Source organism: Oncorhynchus keta, chromosome 19 (genome assembly GCF_023373465.1).
Source record: "Oncorhynchus keta strain PuntledgeMale-10-30-2019 chromosome 19, Oket_V2, whole genome shotgun sequence".
In the NCBI taxonomy this organism is placed as follows: Eukaryota; Metazoa; Chordata; class Actinopteri; order Salmoniformes; family Salmonidae; genus Oncorhynchus; species Oncorhynchus keta.
Genome location: NC_068439.1, coordinates 45,146,132 through 45,163,844, shown reverse-complemented (window position 1 = coordinate 45,163,844; position 17,713 = coordinate 45,146,132). Strand labels below are relative to the sequence as shown.

The 17,713-nt window shown below is 41.5% G+C and overlaps 1 protein-coding gene across 3 annotated transcripts; it reads left to right on the top strand.

Moving 5' to 3' along the window:
- Nucleotides 1–200: 200 nt before the first annotated feature.
- LOC118375096 (sialomucin core protein 24-like) lies at nt 201–16,660 on the top strand. Of its 3 annotated transcripts, none has more exons than XM_035761591.2 (6): nt 201–462; nt 1,429–1,494; nt 10,903–11,004; nt 11,568–11,627; nt 11,809–11,889; nt 12,100–16,660. In XM_035761591.2, the coding sequence occupies exons 1-6, from the start codon at nt 393–395 to the stop codon at nt 12,273–12,275; spliced, it is 555 nt and encodes a 184-aa protein (XP_035617484.1). In that variant the 5' UTR covers nt 201–392; the 3' UTR covers nt 12,276–16,660. The 3 variants fall into 3 exon arrangements, with proteins under 3 accessions (XP_035617484.1, XP_035617485.1, XP_035617483.1); XM_035761590.2 differs by having other exon boundaries at nt 204–462; nt 11,511–11,627; XM_035761592.2 differs by lacking the exon at nt 11,568–11,627.
- Nucleotides 16,661–17,713: the final 1,053 nt, after the last annotated feature.

The following is a 17,713-nucleotide window of genomic DNA, read 5'->3' as shown; positions in this document are numbered from 1 at the left end:
GTCGAAAGTACGCAATGTTACGATTACAAAACTATACGATATTTCAGAGAATAAATTGCGCATCTCATATCTCAGAAAATATTTGTAATATTGTACTTTTCGTTCACGTAATTTATGTTTTGGAAGAAAGCGCCTAATTGACTCCGATAAGCACCTGTGCCAAAATCTCCCATAATACACCGCGCGGCTCATTGACAACCCTTGGGCAAAGACACAAAAGCGTTAATACAATTCCCATCTCCTCAAAAGTGAATATCTCTGGTAGAAGGAAGTCGCCAGTTAGATAGCAACAGCGTCAGAATACCCGTATCCAGCAGAAATCAGATCTCTCTCGCGACTCCCCATAAATCGGGTGGAACGACGAACAAGTTGGTGGAAAATATAAATTAAACATGTACTTAAAACTTGTTTACGTTACATTAGTCCTTGCATTGGTAGCTGCAACAACAGTTGCGAGCGTAGGTAAGTTTGCGACCTAGTAAAGCACAGCTTGTTTTTGCGCTCTCTGCATAAGAAAGCCTGCGAGCTAAGCGCTAGCTCGTATACATAAATGCGCGAGCCGTTTTGAGTGCATATTTATGCCACTTTTCTTTCTAGTTGCCCCGAATGTGACATCAAACTGTTTCTAAAAACGATTTGTGGGAATCATACGTGTTGTCAAGTTTGTTCGTTCTTAATGGTAGATGTGTAACGTTAGCCAGCTGAGCTAGACCTCTAGTCTTTTTTTCAGACTGCGAGCGACATAGCCAACGTGGGCTACTTGATTTCGTCATAGCTGCTACTGTTCGCTTTTAGGACAACATTACTGAAGTCAGCAACCCTGAAATAACAGGCACATATGTATTTGTTTAATAAGAGTTTTGATTAATTGTCCCTTTGGACAACATAATTTAGAAGATGGGTGGTTAGTGAAATGGCCAGCTTATGTTGGCCAGATGGCCCTTGCTTGCCTGTCATCCTTGCGTCACATTTTAATTTATATTGCGTTATTAATCTATAGCTATATTTGCCAAAAAAATATCACAGGTCAAGCTACATAAGTCACACGGACAGAGGGGCAATACATTTTAATGTCCGTCATTGGGACAGCGGGTTTCTCAGTCCCTCTCTTATTTCCATTAGTTACATGCACAGGTGTTTTAAATGTCATAAACCAACGTTGGCGATTGACATGACCAGGCTCACCTCGTAGGCATTCATCTACCAGAAATTATATCTAAGTAACTTTACTGCTCCCTGTGACTAACGTGCTTACAGTTGATGAGTATCTAATGTGCCTATTAAGTAAATATCTCCCTGGCAAGTCCAATTAGGTCTATATCCATCAGTTGGGCTAATTCCCTCATTGGTGACAATTCTGGTCTATTACAACTAACCTTTGTATACACTTCTAATTACTTGTATGTTGATTGATGTTTCCCCTTTCAGATGATGGATGTGCTGAACTCGCTTGTGACACTTGTGTCGGTGACTGTCAATGGTTGAACTGCACATGTAAGTAGTACCTACCCGTTAAAGCTGGGTGATATGGGCAAAAATCCATATTGTGATAAATTGCCTGAATTGATGTAATAACAAATGGAACGCTAAGTTTATAACATTAATGTGCACCACTTTTTTTTTAAATACGCATTATCCTTTATACTGCTGCTACTGGTTTGATGGTTGTAGCCATCAATTGTCCCATTAACAATCACCCATATTAGGAAATGTATCAAGCTACACATTTCTCTAGTATAGTCTATGAACGATATCCACAAAATGCCTGCGGTAAGTGGTTGGTATGGCAGTGTCGATCATTTTCTACATTTGTGCGATATTGTAATCAAGAGGCATACATTTTGCCCTTAATGTTTAAGCCTTATAATTTCCTAGGCCATGTACTGTATTTTGGGGTTATGATCATTGAACTACCAGACAGTACCAGTCTCTTAAGGTAGATTATAAGCCACTGGAGCCTGCCTTTTGACCAAGTCATTCCAAAGGATCAAGATTGAGCTATTTTGAGATTCAGGTAAAAAAGGAATTGGACGGGCCTCCCGAGTGGCGCAGTGGTCTTAGGCACTGCATTGCAGTTGCTAGCTGTGCCACTAGAGATCCTGGTTGGAGTCCAGGCTCACTCTCAGCCGGGCCACTACCGGGGGTCCCATGAGGTGGCACACAATTGGCCCAGGCTCGATCGGGTTAGGGTAGGGTTTGGCCGGCAGGGATGTCCTTGTCCCATCGCACTCTAGCGTCTCCTGTGGTGGGCCGGGCGCGTGCATGCTGACATGGACGCCAGGTGTACTGTGTTTCCGCCGACACATTGGTGTGGCTGACTTTTAGGTTAAGCAGGCATTTTGTCAAGAAGCAGTAAGGCTTGGGTGGGTCGTGTTTCATGGGACGCATGACTTTCGACCTTCGCCTCTCCTGAGTCCGTATGGGAGTTGCAGCGATGAGGCAAGACTGTAACTACCAATTGGATACCACTAAAAAAGGTGTAAAATACAAAAAGGAATTGGATAATGGGCAGGTTGCACAAGGCAGTGAACAGACACATTTGTGTCCTCCATTTAAGTGTCAGCTTAGGACATTTGGCCTTAATCCCTTTCGCACCAGCCATTTTAGAGTAGAGAAATATATCATGGTCTTTGGACAAGAACACTTTTCTACGTAGTAATCTCATTATGATAATGGGAGTGCCGGTCAGACTTGAGAAATGTCTTGACTATGCAGGATAGTGTGCGTATGGGATCTCAAATGGAGATGTTTGTTTTTAGGCTTCGGTCTTTGCTTTGGTCGATTGTGTGATATATTAAGCTCCTATAGGCCTGAGTCATACAGTATGCAGTATAACAGTCTTTATATAGCCAGCCTATTGCTTTGAGGTTGTTTGCTGCTCCGACTGACTCAACCAAACTCTCCTCTCCCACCAACTCTACTCTCACAGTTTGCCTGTTACTGTGGCATTTTAGTCCAAGCCACTGCTTTATTTGTTTGCCTGTGGATGTTATCAGCCCAGTAAATGGGATTTTCTAAGCCAAGCTCAGATCCTAGCCCATGAGCGCTGCTAAATGATAACGGTGAACAGCTGTGTCATTCCCGTGTGTGTGATACTCGGAAGAACCCAAGCAAATCTGCTTGTGGGTTTTTTTTTTTTTAAGAGGTTGAGCCACTTAAGCTACCAAGGGTTGTGGGATGTTTTTATAACTCTGTCTGTCATGATTTGCACAATTAACACCAACATTGCAAACCAACTAGACAGTCCCCTAAAATACTGTCAGTTGTGGGTGTGGTAAGTTTTGCTTATAGTCAAGGTTCCAGGCATACTAGCCTCCTTGACTATGTGGAATGAGGACTGAGCTGGATCTAGGCCCTCAGAGCTTGTCACTGTTTGAGAGAGTGAATGGATTTGGGACTTCCGTGTGTTCTACTCGGACACACTCTCCATGTCACTGTGTGGACCTCGATGAAGACTGTTCCAATCCCAGAGATGGGAGAAGACTGGTCGAATGTCAGGAAGATGACGAGAGGGAATAGAGGAATGAGAAAATGTATTAGGACAAGGCAGAGAAATAAAAATCTAGATGCTGGGAAACGCAATCTACAGCGTTGGAAACAACTGCTGTTGTCACTGCCGCCACTGTTGAAGAGAGGAGGTTCTCAGCTTTCTGTAGGTAGTTAGCTCTATCGCAGCTGTTTTGCAACCAAGATATGGCTTTGACATATGAAGCGTGGGAAATGCTCAACAGCCATTGAAAGTGCATAGGACTCATTGGGTAGTAGGCAAAAACTGCAAAGTATTTTTCTTATTATTTATACTATTTTTAGGACATTGAATTTACTGTTGGATTCAAACATGGCTACCAGTAGCGGGTATTATGTCAATTTAGTGATCTCGCTAATGTGTTTGGCGTTTACAATTCTCAGGAGGTGAATTCGCCCCAAATAAATTTGCCTGTGATATTAGTGCACATAAAGACGTAGGCAAATTAATCTCTATTAAATACAATTTCTGTAGGCCTATTTTAACAGTAAAATATAACGATAATAGCCTAATTGTCAACCCAAAATACTACTAAGCTCTATGGAATTACATTTACATTTACATTTAAGTCATTTAGCAGACGCTCTTATCCAGAGCGACTTACAAATTGGTGCATTCACCTTATGACATCCAGTGGAACAGCCACTTTACAATAGTGCATCTAAATCTTTTAAGGGGGGTGAGAAGGATTACTTTATCCTATCCTAGGTATTCCTTAAAGAGGTGGGGTTTCAGGTGTCTCCGGAAGGTGGTGATTGACTCCGCTGTCCTGGCGTCGTGAGGGAGTTTGTTCCACCATTGGGGGCCAGAGCAGCGAACAGTTTTGACTGGGCTGAGTGGGAACTGTACTTCCTCAGTGGTAGGGAGGCGAGCAGGCCAGAGGTGGATGAACGCAGTGCCCTTGTTTGGGTGTAGGGCCTGATCAGAGCCTGGAGGTACTGAGGTGCCGTTCCCCTCACAGCTCCGTAGGCAAGCACCATGGTCTTGTAGCGGATGCGAGCTTCAACTGGAAGCCAGTGGAGAGAGCGGAGGAGCGGGGTGACGTGAGAGAACTTGGGAAGGTTGAACACCAGACGGGCTGCGGCGTTCTGGATGAGTTGTAGGGGTTTAATGGCATAGGCAGGGAGCCCAGCCAACAGCGAGTTGCAGTAATCCAGACGGGAGATGACAAATGCCTGGATTAGGACCTGCGCCTGTTTTAAGGTCACACCAAGGATAATTTTGCTATGAAATTTTTATTTTACTTTTTATTTTTTTTAGAACCATTTGAAGTATACAAAAAAACATGTTTTAATTGTTTTTGGCCTTACTGCTATTAGCCCATACAAATGCATTGAATGACAGATTCACTACATGGAACTACATAGTCCCCACCCCAAAAAAAATCTCTAGAAAGTTTGTTGAAGTGTCATACCTATTTTAGGTCCCCACGAGTATAGAAGAACATAACATGTGTCCTCGCATATTTGAGTATCAGATCTGGCTGTTCTTTCACATCCACTTGTGGTAGTGGTCGGTTTCTGTCTGTGTACAGAAGAGGTCGACCGAAAAGCCGATACCGATTTAATCGGTAGATTTAAATAAAAAAATTAAAAAAAATATATATATATATATATATATATATATATATAATTACAACGATAATAAATGAACTCTTATTTTAACTTAATATAATATATAAAATTGGTCTCAAATAAATAATGAAACATGTTCAATTTAGTTTAAATAATGCAAAAACAAAGTGTTGGAGAAGAAAGTAAAAGTGCAATATGTGCCATGTAAGAAAGCTAATGTTTAAGTTCCTTGCACAGAACATATGAAAGCTGGTGGTTCCTTTTATAACAGGAGTCTTCAATATTCCCAGGTAAGAAGTTTTAGGTTGTAGTTATTATAGAAATTCTAAGACTATTTCTCTCCCTACCATTTGTATTTCATATACCTTTGACTATTGGATGTTCTAATAGGTACTTTAGTATTGCCAGCCGAATCTCTGGAGTAGATAGACTTGAAGTCATAAACGGCGCGATGCTTGAAGCATTGCGAAGAGCTGCTGGCAAACGCAGGAAAGTGCTGCCTGAATGAATGCTTACAAGCCTGCTGCTGCCTACCACTGCTCAGTCAGACCATTGTCAAATCATTGACTTGATTATAATATAATAACACACAGAAATACGAGCCTTAAGTCATTAATATGGTCAAATCTGGAAACTCATTTTGAAAACAAAACGTTCATTCTTTCAGTGACATACGGAACCATTCTGTATTTTATCTAATGGGTGGCATCCATAAGTCTAAATATTACTGTTACATTGCACAACCTTTGATGTTATGTAAAATCCTGGCAAATTAGTTTGCAATGAGCCAGGTGGCCCAAACTGACTCTGCGTGCAATGAACGCAAGAGAAGTGACACATTTTCCCTAGTTTAATATTGCCTGCTAACCTGGATTTCTTAACTAAATATGCAGGTTTAATAAAATATACTTCTGTGTATTGATTTTAAGAAAGGCAATTTGTGTTTATGGTTAGGTACATTCTTGCAACGATCGTGCTTTTTGCCCAAATGACTCTGACAATGGAGCAACTCTCTCCTGCTCGCTTTATTAACCCCTTAGAGTTGATGAGCCCCTGCGGAAATGTAAGAAGCATCATAACTTGAAATCGTGGCTTCTGATTTTAAATCGGTCGACCTCTAATTTACATGTCTACTATTCAATCCCTTGCTTCATTCTAGCTAGTTAGTCTGGTTGCACATCTAACTATAGCTAGAGCATATCTCTATTCTAGCAATGGATAGTTTTTGGCTCTATAGAATCATTTAATAAGATTAACAATGGTTAGCTAGGATATACTGTCAGTCAGCTAACCATTTACTGTAACAGCAGTTTATTAATCAAGTAAATACACAGTAAATCTAATGCAGAAATTGAGAACTCCTACTGTGGCATGGTATGGGCAGCTATTAATTGATAAAAGATTCCTAGAATGGAGTTATAAGGGTGACCAGAACCTTTTAAAGTACAGGAAGTGTTGGCTGTGCACTTGACCACATATAACCCCACCCACATTTTAGGTTTTTCTTTATTTTTCCTATGCAAAAACAAACGGTCAGTTTTCACTATAAATGATCGAACTACACGGATCGTAATCTTACATCAGGAATCTTGATTTCATGACGTCCATGAAGTAGGCTAATTTATCTTGACTGCCATAACCTAGACACCAAAATGTTCTGTCAATCCTCGTGAGATACATGAATTCCTGCACTTCAGCTGTTTTAAAAATGTGTGCAGTATCACACAAGCTCTTCAACAGATTTTTCAGAAAATCCTTTCCGCTGGTGTTGTGCGATAATGTCACCACGTAACTAAACAGCTACACATTTACATTTGAGTCATTTAGCAGACACTCTTATCCAGAGCAATGTTATTCATATTGGCCCTCCGTGGGAATCGAACCTACAATCCTAGCGTAGCCAGCACCATGCTCTACCAACTGAGCCACACAGGACCAACCCATCAAACACGCATCAAACTATTATTTGAAGTGACAGTATTGATTTGTGTAATTAATCATATTAAAGTTCCTCTTTCTGTTTTGAAGCATTGGATTTTGCAATCACATATTATTTTGGATATCTGTGCCCTTGAACACTGTTTTCACATCGTAACCTAGGGAAATATGAAATATTATTGTTACCGGTGTGAAATGGCTAGCTAGCTTTTTAGCAGGGTGCGTGCTAATAGTGTTTCAATCTGTGACGTCACTCTGAGACCTTGAAGTAGTTTCCCTTGCTCTGCAAGGGCCGTGGCTTTTGTGGAGCGATGGGTAACGATGCCTCGAGGGTGATAGTTGTTGTGTGCAAAGGGTCCCTGGTTCGAGCCCCGGTAGGGGCGAGGAGAGGGACGGAAACAAAACTGAATTAGGTTCCAGTAAACTTCCTGAGATCTCCATACAGAAAGAGTCCAGCAGCAATATCCAGGAATTTCACCGGATCAAGGTCTATGTGTAATTCAATTGTTAAATGCTTAGTATATGATATAACAAACAGTATCATGCATATAAGGAAAGGTAGTGCTTTGTCACATGATTTGACAAATATGGGAACTCAAAGCATAGGCTTTTGATTAAACTCATGTGTTCCCCATTTTATATCTTAATGTGAGGGAAAAAAAGGCAAATGTATTATTGACTTTGAAACAGCGCCAAACAGTTGTCCTCCACAAGAAATTCTCACTCGTACCCTCTTTTTATAGAAAGATCCACTTAAGTAAAAATACTTTAATGTTCATTTTAGGGATATCTTACTTTAGTGCTTTATATTTTTGACAATTTCACTTCACTACATTCCTAATGAAAACAATGTATGTTTTAATCTGTACAATTTTGACAAGTACTTGTTACATTTCAAATGCTTAGCAGGAAAATTCAAATTCATGTGTCTGGTATGCTAAATATAAGGGATGTAAAATTATTTATACTTTTACTTTTGATACCTTAGTAGTATTTTACTGGGTGACTCACTGTTCCTTGTAATTTTTTTATTAGGGTACGGTGTCTTTACTTTTACTCAAGTATGAAAATAGGTTATTTTCCCACTTAAGTTCCTGTCTCGATGCGCGGGTCTGATTTATTTGGATTAGTTTTTTGTTGCAAATGACAGTTACCATGACTACCACCTCAAAATGTTAAGGAACAGTGACAGGAAATGAGTGTGGTATCTGTGTGCTACATCCGTGTGAATGCGCACATCTTATCTTGTACAGGGTCACCTGTACAACTGAGTGTGGAGATGTGGAAAGAATCCGATTTGGGTTCTTAGTAGCGATGGGGGAAAATATTTGATTTTTTTGTTGAATATATTGTATTGTTTTGACACTTATAATATTATTTTAGCCCTAGTCTGCTGTACCTGCACCAAAACTCCAGTATTTTCCCTTCATAGCCGGTTCTAATTTTTTTTTAATTACGTAGGGAGCCAATTTGTTTTCAGCACTTCTATTTCCATGTCTGATCAAAATACATTTTCTCATGGCTCTCGTCACACTGCAGCAATATTTTTAGATCACTGAATCACAATGTAATCACAGTATCGAATCGGAATACACACAGAATCGTGAGAATTGCAATACATAGTGAATCGGCACCGAAGTATCGTGACTATATTGTCTCGGAAGGTCCCTGGTAATTCCCAGCCTTAGCTCTTAGTGGCTGTGTGAACACAGCCATAGTGTGTGTGGCCTATTCACTCCTCTCAGCAGCCACAACGACATAGACAAAATCCTATAGCACCGTGTGTCACACACCAGAACAAACAACTTTCACCACTACTCCAGTCACTCTTAAACACACACACCCGAACTAACTTCTCTAACCACACAGTAGGTCTTAGGACTGAACTAATGCTTCTCGCAGATCGCCTATTAGATATGAACTCGGCAAATCTGAAAGCTCACAGACTTCCTATGGTGGTAGTTCTAAAGTACACTACAGACCCAGCTCACTTAGGCCTAGGTAATAACCCAACTCGCTTTGGTGAGTTTTTCAACCCCACTGTTACTATCAGATTTGTCTTTGATTTAGGGATTTCATGTGCACAATGCATTTCCGTCAGAGTGACACCATTTTGTTCTGAAGGCTGTATTTTAATGCCGCAGAGCGACGTGTCAGCTGGTTTAGCTCAGTGGACTTAAAGGTCTTGATGTAAGAAAAACGGAAGGCGCACTTACGCGTCGGTATTATGAGCCTTAAGGGTTTCTCATCTTAACAAGCGTTGTCTCTGCTCTCACTGGATGCCCCTAGCATGTCATAATCCTTCTGGAATGTGTGAGTGAGTTTCATCCTTTACAGCTGCCTGTGAGGTAACGGACCCTTCTACCCCCCCGGCCAATAGAATGTCTGCTGGATACACTGATAGTAGTGGGGTCACAGACACTTTGTAAGGGTAGTGGCAACACTCCACGTACAGAAAAGGAAGGGTATAAGAGATCACCAAGGTTTCTGTTCATGTCAATGTTTTGCTATGAGCAGCAGCAAGTCAACTTAGGCTAATTGTCTTCACACTGTTTTTATAGTGAGGCCAGACCAGATTGGTCATATGAGAATCTGTGTCAAAACAGAGGTGAATATCAGACACTATTTTTTTTCAGCAGAGAGCTGTCATAGGTTTTCTGTTTTGGTTCAGTTCTCCAGTTTTGGCTGTGGTTGTTGTGCATGATGTCACAGAATAGTAAGTATAGCCCTACCTAACTTTTTACTGTATGATAAGTGTGGTGAAAATCAATGTCTTGTTAAAGGACCCTTGACTCTGACAATGGAACAACTCTCTCCTGCTCGCTTTAGTAACCCCTTAGAGTTGATGGGCCCCTGCGGAAATGTAATTAGCATCATAAAAAAAATCCCATCAAAATCTTGTCAGTTTAAGCTGGCGATATCTTTTTTTTTTGGGGGGGCTGCCTCGCAATCCGCCACATCCGCCGATGTTGCTCTTCTGCATCTGTGGTGAAATGTGGCAGAGCTAGATGAAATGTCTGTCGTGTCTGAACGGTTTGGCCTAGATAACTATTATGACCCCTCTAAGGGAAGGTGAGTCTCTCACAAACATGTAAATGACTGAAGGTAGCTGGGTACCAAAAAATGTAATGGCCATTGCCCCCCCCCCCTGAAAAAAATAATAATATATATTTTTTATCCATGTCAGAAGCTGTTATTCGTTGTGTTTCTATGGGCTAATTGCAGCGAGGACAAATCCAATGTTTCAAGTGATACGCTAAGGGGTCCTAAAATTTGAAATCGAACAGCTGAATGATCCATGGTATAAATCTATTTTTTGGGGGGGTTGTTTTAAGACTCTTAAGGATTAAATGAAGACTAACAGAGTTAGTCAGTGTCACTTCTCGTAGCTGATGTCCAGAGCAAGGGGTTTTGCTCAGAGGCTAGGATTTCTGGTCCTTTCAAGTCTCTTCCTGTACCTCCACACTCATCTCACTTTTTTTTTTATCACTCTCACACATGCACCCCCGAAAGGGCCCTTGACTCTGACAATGTAACAGTAATCAGTAATGGAAAGATCATGCATTGGGGGGCTCTGACTCAGGACTTTCCAGGAAGGAGGAGGACTAGGAGAAGGAACACAGAAGGACTCCTGAGCTGACAAAACCATTTAATTAACATCTCACCTTGTGCTAATTCATTTGACTGAAAACAAAGGTGATCCTTGTGTTTTTAAACTGCTCGTGTTCCATGGGGTGTCAGGATTAGTGTAAGGAATCTTTTGGAAATGATCACATGAATATATTTTCTTGTCTTAGTGTGTGCTCTACAGGAAACAATCATCTTTTATTTGTGCTTGTGTTTTTCTTTTATCCCCCTGTTCAGTTAGAGAAACTCCAACTGTCTCCAATGTTTCCTGTGTCAACATCTCGTCCATAAATGGTCAGAACATGACCGTGGGCAAGTGCTCTAATGAAACCTGCTCAGGTAAGGACTAATACATCACCTGATTCAATTAAAGGCCTCTCCAGAGGGATTAGATGTTGTCATTCCACTGACTCACTTTGTTAACATGACAAGTCTACCTTCAACAGTAAGTGACTGATCTAGAGATATGTAGAGATTCTATATATTTGTTCTGTGTTCTTAGTTGCTTTGTCTCAACACTCTAAAATGCTTCCCTTCTTTCCTAATTCATTTTTGTCCCTGCCATTCTTCACCCCATGGCTCCTTCCTCCCATCCCTCATCCTTCCACTGGTCCAAAAGGATTAAATGGGTGAAAGCTGTTTAAATTAATTCACCCTATTACATTCACCAATCTTGCCCTGTCAGATCACAAGGGAAGGCACGAAGGAAAGGGAAGGAATCATTTTGGGACTTTTCAGACATAGACACCGCCATAACATGGCGATCTTCTTCTTTCCTGCTTTTTACCCTGTCTATCTCATGGTGTCCGTCGCTTCAATGGGATCTCCACCTGTTGCTACTACAGTTGTAACTGACATCCCTGCCCCACCCACAATCTCCCACTCTCCTACCGCTGCTCCAGTTACCCATACGGCCAGCAATGCAACTAACAGCAGCACCACTGAGCCCGAGCCCACCCCAGGTAACCAGCATCTCGCCTGCTCCCTTCAAATCGGTGTATGTTTACTATGTGACTTGATTCTTTTGAGGGAGTTTTTGTATGTCAAATTTAAATATGGTGAAATGGTCAACTGTTTTTGTATGTCTAGTATATATGCATTTAGTGAAATGATACTAAACTGACATCTCACCGCTGGTTACAGCTGACCTGACCACTGCAGTACCAACTGCCCTGCCTGCCACTAACGGTACCGTCCCAGTCTCTGCCGCAACCCATGCTTCAAGTAAGTTCCCATGCCAGCCCAGCCTGGTATGAAATCAAGACAATTTTATTTATGGCTGCTTGTAGAGCACCAAGGATTCCATAGAAAAGTGTTACTGAATAAAAACTGGATTCCACCTGTGTATTATCAATATGGTTCTAAATCCACTTAACCCTGGCTAGTGGCTCATACAGTGAAATAACCAACTTGGCGCTCTCCCTCCTTGTGCAGACGTCAGTGTCACCACCGCATCACCTGTGGGGCCCTCTCCAGCGCCTCATAAGAATTCCACATTTGACGCAGCAAGCTTCATTGGGGGCATAGTGCTGGTCTTGGGCCTGCAGGCCGTGGTCTTCTTCCTCTACAAGTTCTGCAAGTCCAAGGACCGCAACTACCACACCCTCTGAAGAACCCTCTCCACTTCCACCAACCACAATACCTACTCTGGGGCCCACTATGAACACCCGAACCCCTGGCCATTGTGATTATCACAGTGTTTCCGATCAGTGTTTTTCCCAAAAGCCTAATGCCATTGCGGTGCCAACCTGTGGTTTAGGCCTGTAGCGTAAATGCACACAAGGTTATAAACTGTACACACCCACAAGTGCGCCACATCTTTTACTGTACGTAGTTTGCTGCACATTTCTCACACCCTGGTGCAGCTGAAGTGAACTCCAGCGCAGTGGCATTTGAGCCTTCAACAGAGGATTACATCACTATGGATTCCCCGTCTCTCGTCCCCTCTTCTCGCTCCCCACCCACCCATATCTCGTTCCCCCTCTCCTATCCTATTACCCCCCTCCCCCCTCTCCTGCAGTGAGTCATTGTGGCTATTCTCCTGTGTGCTGACTGGATGAAAAGCAAACTTGTTTACTGCTTCACTCCCCTGGCCCTTCATCTTACTGTTTTACCTGCCTGCCATTAATAGACCCAATAGTAATTTATGTAAACTTTCAATTCTGCTGGTGTATAGTGGGGCTGCCACAGCGTTGGAGTACTAGCTTGTTCATGCAGCTTGGTAGTAACGCTTTGGAAACACTGTTTGATTGAGATCCCCTCCCCCTTTCTTTTTTGGAACTAAATGACTGGATGATATAGCATAGCTTTTTTTTCTTGTTTGTCATGGGACAGATCTGGGTAGGTGTCTTCACAACTCCTTTATGAAGAGTTTGTATTCATCTGATGGCAGAGATTAAAGTAAGAATAAAAAGGAGAACTATAAGCAATGGTCCATCCTCTAAGCAGGGCCTTACAGTGTGACCACTTTACTCACATATGCGTGTAAATAATTTGCTGTGTGACCTGGATTTTAAAAAATGTATTTAGGAGCACCAATGCACGTAGGAAAAATTATGATTCTAGCTTTATTACCTAAAATATTTAGCATTGTGCTATTAAATTTCTTTGTGTGCCTGCATTTTTCAAAAGTCAGTGTAGAGCCTTGCTTAAGTAGATGCCCCCGTCTTAAGTGGCGGATGAGTTGGGCTCTCTTGGTGTTAAGACTGTGTGTGCATTTGGCCAACACTACACACTGCCAAAAGAGCAGCTCAATGCAATAAACACAAGTCAACCCCTAATTTCTACAACCCCCCCCACACACACACACACACAAAAATCTTTACTGACTTCAGCCAAACATATTGCAGTGATGAGTCGGACCACTAGACTGAAGATGACCCCTTGACCCACCACAGGAATGAAATCACAATGAGCCAAGTCTTTAGGACACGGTTGTAGGGGTCTACAGATAAAATATTGTTGTAAATATATGGGAGTGATAAATCTATCAGAAGTATAAATGATTGAGTTGGAAGAAGATAAGACAGCATGCACCTTGATGCTGACTATTGGAAGCAAAGTGCCTTTAATGTTAAATGTCTGTTACTTAAAGTGGGGGGAATGAGGGAGATTTATGATGATGCTCCTCTTCCTCCTGGCTGAGGCTTGATTGTTGTGAAGTAAAAGCAGTCTGGACACAGGACAGGAGCAGTAACGCGAGAACAGAACCAACCACCTCCGTTCCATTTTAATTCAGCCAACCCAGGTAGTAAACTGAAATTCCACATTTTCCTCAGAAAATGATTGGGAGTGATTTACATTTCAGTTGACTTTATGAATTGACTGAATTGAAATGGAATTGAGCCCAAACCCTGAGAACCTTAGTATCCCAGCTGTACTGAAGAGCCTTTTATTATTGAAGAGTAGATAGATACAGTAGTTGCTCATCGTGGTTTTGGATGGATGGATGAAGACCTATTAGGTTTAAATTGATTTAGAATGGCATTGGTTGAAAAGTGACCCCTATGCAGACTGAATATATTTTGTTTCATTAAATGTAGGGCCTAAGTTCCACACAGCTCCCTAATGCTAGTTCCCCCTCATTGTACACACACATTCTAATGACTTGTGTTTTTAAAAATAATAATGGTGGAAAGGCAACACTTGCATGAATGCGGGATACAGTATATTGAAAGCAGGTGCTTCCACACAGGTGGGGTTCCTTGGTTAAAAAAAGCAATTAACAGCTCATCATGATTAGGGTCATGTATTAAAAATGCCCAGTTGCCCATTATTTTGGCTACCATTGCTAGGAAGAAGAGAACTCTGACTGATAGAGGGGTCTCAAAGGAGCATAGGTTTAAACGGTGTGTCTCACAGGAGGTTGGTGACACCTTAATTGAGGAGGATGGGCTCGTAGTGGTTGGAGCAGAATCGGTATATAGTATCACATCTCAAACATGGTTTGATGCCATTCGTGCCGTTCCAGCCATTATTATTATGAGCTGTCCTCCCCAGGCAGTCATTTTAAGCTTAGTTAGTAAATTTATTTTTTTTGGAGTCATGCAAAAAATTGGATAGAGTTTTGAAAGTGTCAAATAACTGACTTAATAATAACTGGTCCCTGAACTTTTAATGTTGAGACATTGTCCTTTGCATTTTGGGGGTTTTCTTTTCTCCTTTTGAGGCACCTTTTAAAAAAAAAAATTAAAAAAAAATGTTTATGTAGTGCCAAGGAGAGGAGATGGGTGTTGGACTACAGAAAAGCAGTGACTAATTTTCCCAAGTTTAGAGTACAAACAGTATGGGTCTAGTTTTTTGATTAGCTTGCTGCTAATAGTGTGACTTTGTCCCCTTTGTACATAGAGCTATCATGTCATTCAGTTGATTTACCTTAAAGGTTTGAACTTTCAATCCTGTAAAGGCAAGATTGAGTATTCTTTGAGTTTTTTCAGTAGCATTCACTTGCAATGGCTTCTTTTTTTCTGCATTAATGCATGTCAAACAAATGGAAATGTAATATTTTCTGTTGAATTATGCTATTGGGGCATCAGACACTTAAAAGAAAAAGAACCACTTGATTAATTTGTCAAACAATTTGGTAGAGAAGAGTATGCCTGAACAATGTGTGTTAATGTCGAAGTTCTCAGTCTTGGCATGGAAAATGGAGTGCGGCACTGACGGTTTTGTTTTGTACTTTTTGCCTTCCTGTTGCTGCCAAAAATGTATGAATGCTTGTGAGAACTCTTAGCTCAATATTTTCATAATTATGAAAAAATATCACCTTGCTTTGTATGGAACACTCAGTGTAATTTAAAAGTGCCCGTGTCGTTCATTGGCCTTGATTTAATGTATGTTCTTGATCACCTTAGGTTTGCCTTTTAAATATGAATCTGCAGTCACCCGATGGCATTAGGCTACATCCCAAAGACGACCCCCCCCCCACCCTCCCCTGTGCATTCACAGTATGCTGAACATTGAGTCCTCTACTCTCACTCACACAAAGGAACGTTAATGGCCAAATGTCAGGTGAAGGCAACTGATAAGCATTTGTGAATCCATAGAGCATTCTGAGTGTTACTTCACCATTATTTCTCCTTTTGCCATGGTCTTAAGGACACCATGATTTAAACTGTCTGCATGCTGTAGGAACACACAATGTAGCAGTGAGTATTTTCTTTCAGTGTTTGTCACAGGACATTGCCAGTACCCATAGCAACAATTTTTTTCTTCAGCTCGGGCAAACTAAGTCACATGGCCCGGCCCCTCTCCATGCACCTTTTCAAGAAAAGTGCCTTACTCGGTTGAACATATTAAGATTTGTATTTTTGTCTTAACTTGATAGTACACCCAGTAGATATTAAAGGGACTCCGCACTTCCAGACCCCTTGTAAAGATTCAATCAAAGATGCTTTGAGTGGTGAGAGCAGCTTTAAATGTCTTTGTTTTCTCAGTCACGCTTGACTTTGCGAGCTTAAACCAGACACAAGAATGGGTCAGCTGGCCAGATGCACAGGCATGTCAAATTGTTGTGTTCCATGACTTGGCTACATTCCAACATAGAATTCAATTTACATTCTTGACCTGAGAATGTAGCTGTCTTTGGAACAATGGCACCCATTACTATTGTACATCTCAAACCCAGTTTGCTGATGTTTACATGTCTATGGCTCTGGAGCAGCCACCATTTTCTGTGTGAAGCTCTGAAGCTTATGTTTATAGAGCTTTTAAAATGGAGTTTTTGTTACTTTCTATCACCTTGATTTTAGTCCAGTTAAATAAGAGGTTCTAGGTCTTATGGAATGATTCTTCTGCGTTGCTCTCATGTGCACAAAGATGCAGATGAATATGTACACGTACAGTTGCTGTTATATTTAGCCATGATGCCTGCTACTCTGTTTTATGCTTGTTTTATATCCATTTAGCCTGGAACTTGATTTGCCTTGTTTTCTTTTATTAGTTTTTGCCATTAGCTTGAAGATGTTAAATTCAATAAAGTTTGAATATTGTTGAACATGGACTTTGTGTATTTACTGTTGCTGCAACTTCTGACGTTTCATAGCAGGGAAATCTTATTCAGAATGCAGTGCAACATGCTGTAAATCACAAACCAAGACCGCTACAATGGCCTCTACACTGAAACAGTTTGGTAACCAAGGCCTTGAGTTTGAACCTCTTATCAGGTTGGCTCAGCAGCAGAAGTTACAGATTTCAGAGATTAGCTGCTGGACTAATAAGAAGTGCCAACTGCATTCGGTGCCCCAGAGTGAAGATGTGGATGTTGGCGACAGTCAAACATAAACACAGATCACTCTTGGCTTGGTGGTCTAGCCGTGTGCTGGAGGTGTCAAGTTGCCCACAACTCCTGTAGAAAGGCAACGGGTTTTTACTGATTTATTCTGCAGCATTGTCTCTCACATAGACATGCACACCTGTCTTGTGCCTATCCAGGGTAGTAGGGGCAAATCCTGGCCAGAAAAATACTGTTCTCTTTTACCCCTTCTCTCTATATCGCTCCTACTTAGTGCTCTCGCACACGACAGGATCTCTACCACTGGCTGTGTATGCAAACAGTGACCTTGATATGACTGACTTATTGACAGAGTTAAGGCTGCATTACCCATTAAGGAGCCATACTGGCACATTATATTGGACCAAAGATGTCACTCACTCTTGCCCCTCTTTCTCTCACAATTCTTTTTTTCCTCAAACATCCAGTTTAGTGTCCACTCTCTCAAACGAACAGGATATTTGGTCAGTTCCCAGGGTCACAAGTCCTGCTTACTTAGCAGAAAATGCTATTGGGAGAGAAAGTGTGTGTGAATAAGTGCATGTGCATTTTTGAAGGTGTTTGTGCGTGCCTGCGCTGTCGCTGTGTTAAAGATAATTTATGCTTGATCTGTCAATGGGGTCGGGGGCTCCTTATGGATAATGTGAAGCAATTGTGGAGCCTCCAGAGGCCAAATTGAGCTCCATATCGCGTTGCCATGCGCCTCCCAAATGTTGTAACAATGCAGATGGCTCCGTATAGCTCAGCATTGACAAGTTTGGTTGGCGAGAGGTCCTG

Coding starts and splice junctions, on each gene's coding strand:
- LOC118375096 (XM_035761590.2), top strand. CDS start 393: ATGTACTTAAAACTTGTTTACGTTACATTAGTCCTTGCATTGGTAGCT. Junction 463..1,428: donor AACAACAGTTGCGAGCGTAG/GTAAGTTTGCGA, acceptor TTCCCCTTTCAG/ATGATGGATGTGCTGAACTC. Junction 11,005..11,510: donor CTCTAATGAAACCTGCTCAG/GTAAGGACTAAT, acceptor TTGCTACTACAG/TTGTAACTGACATCCCTGCC.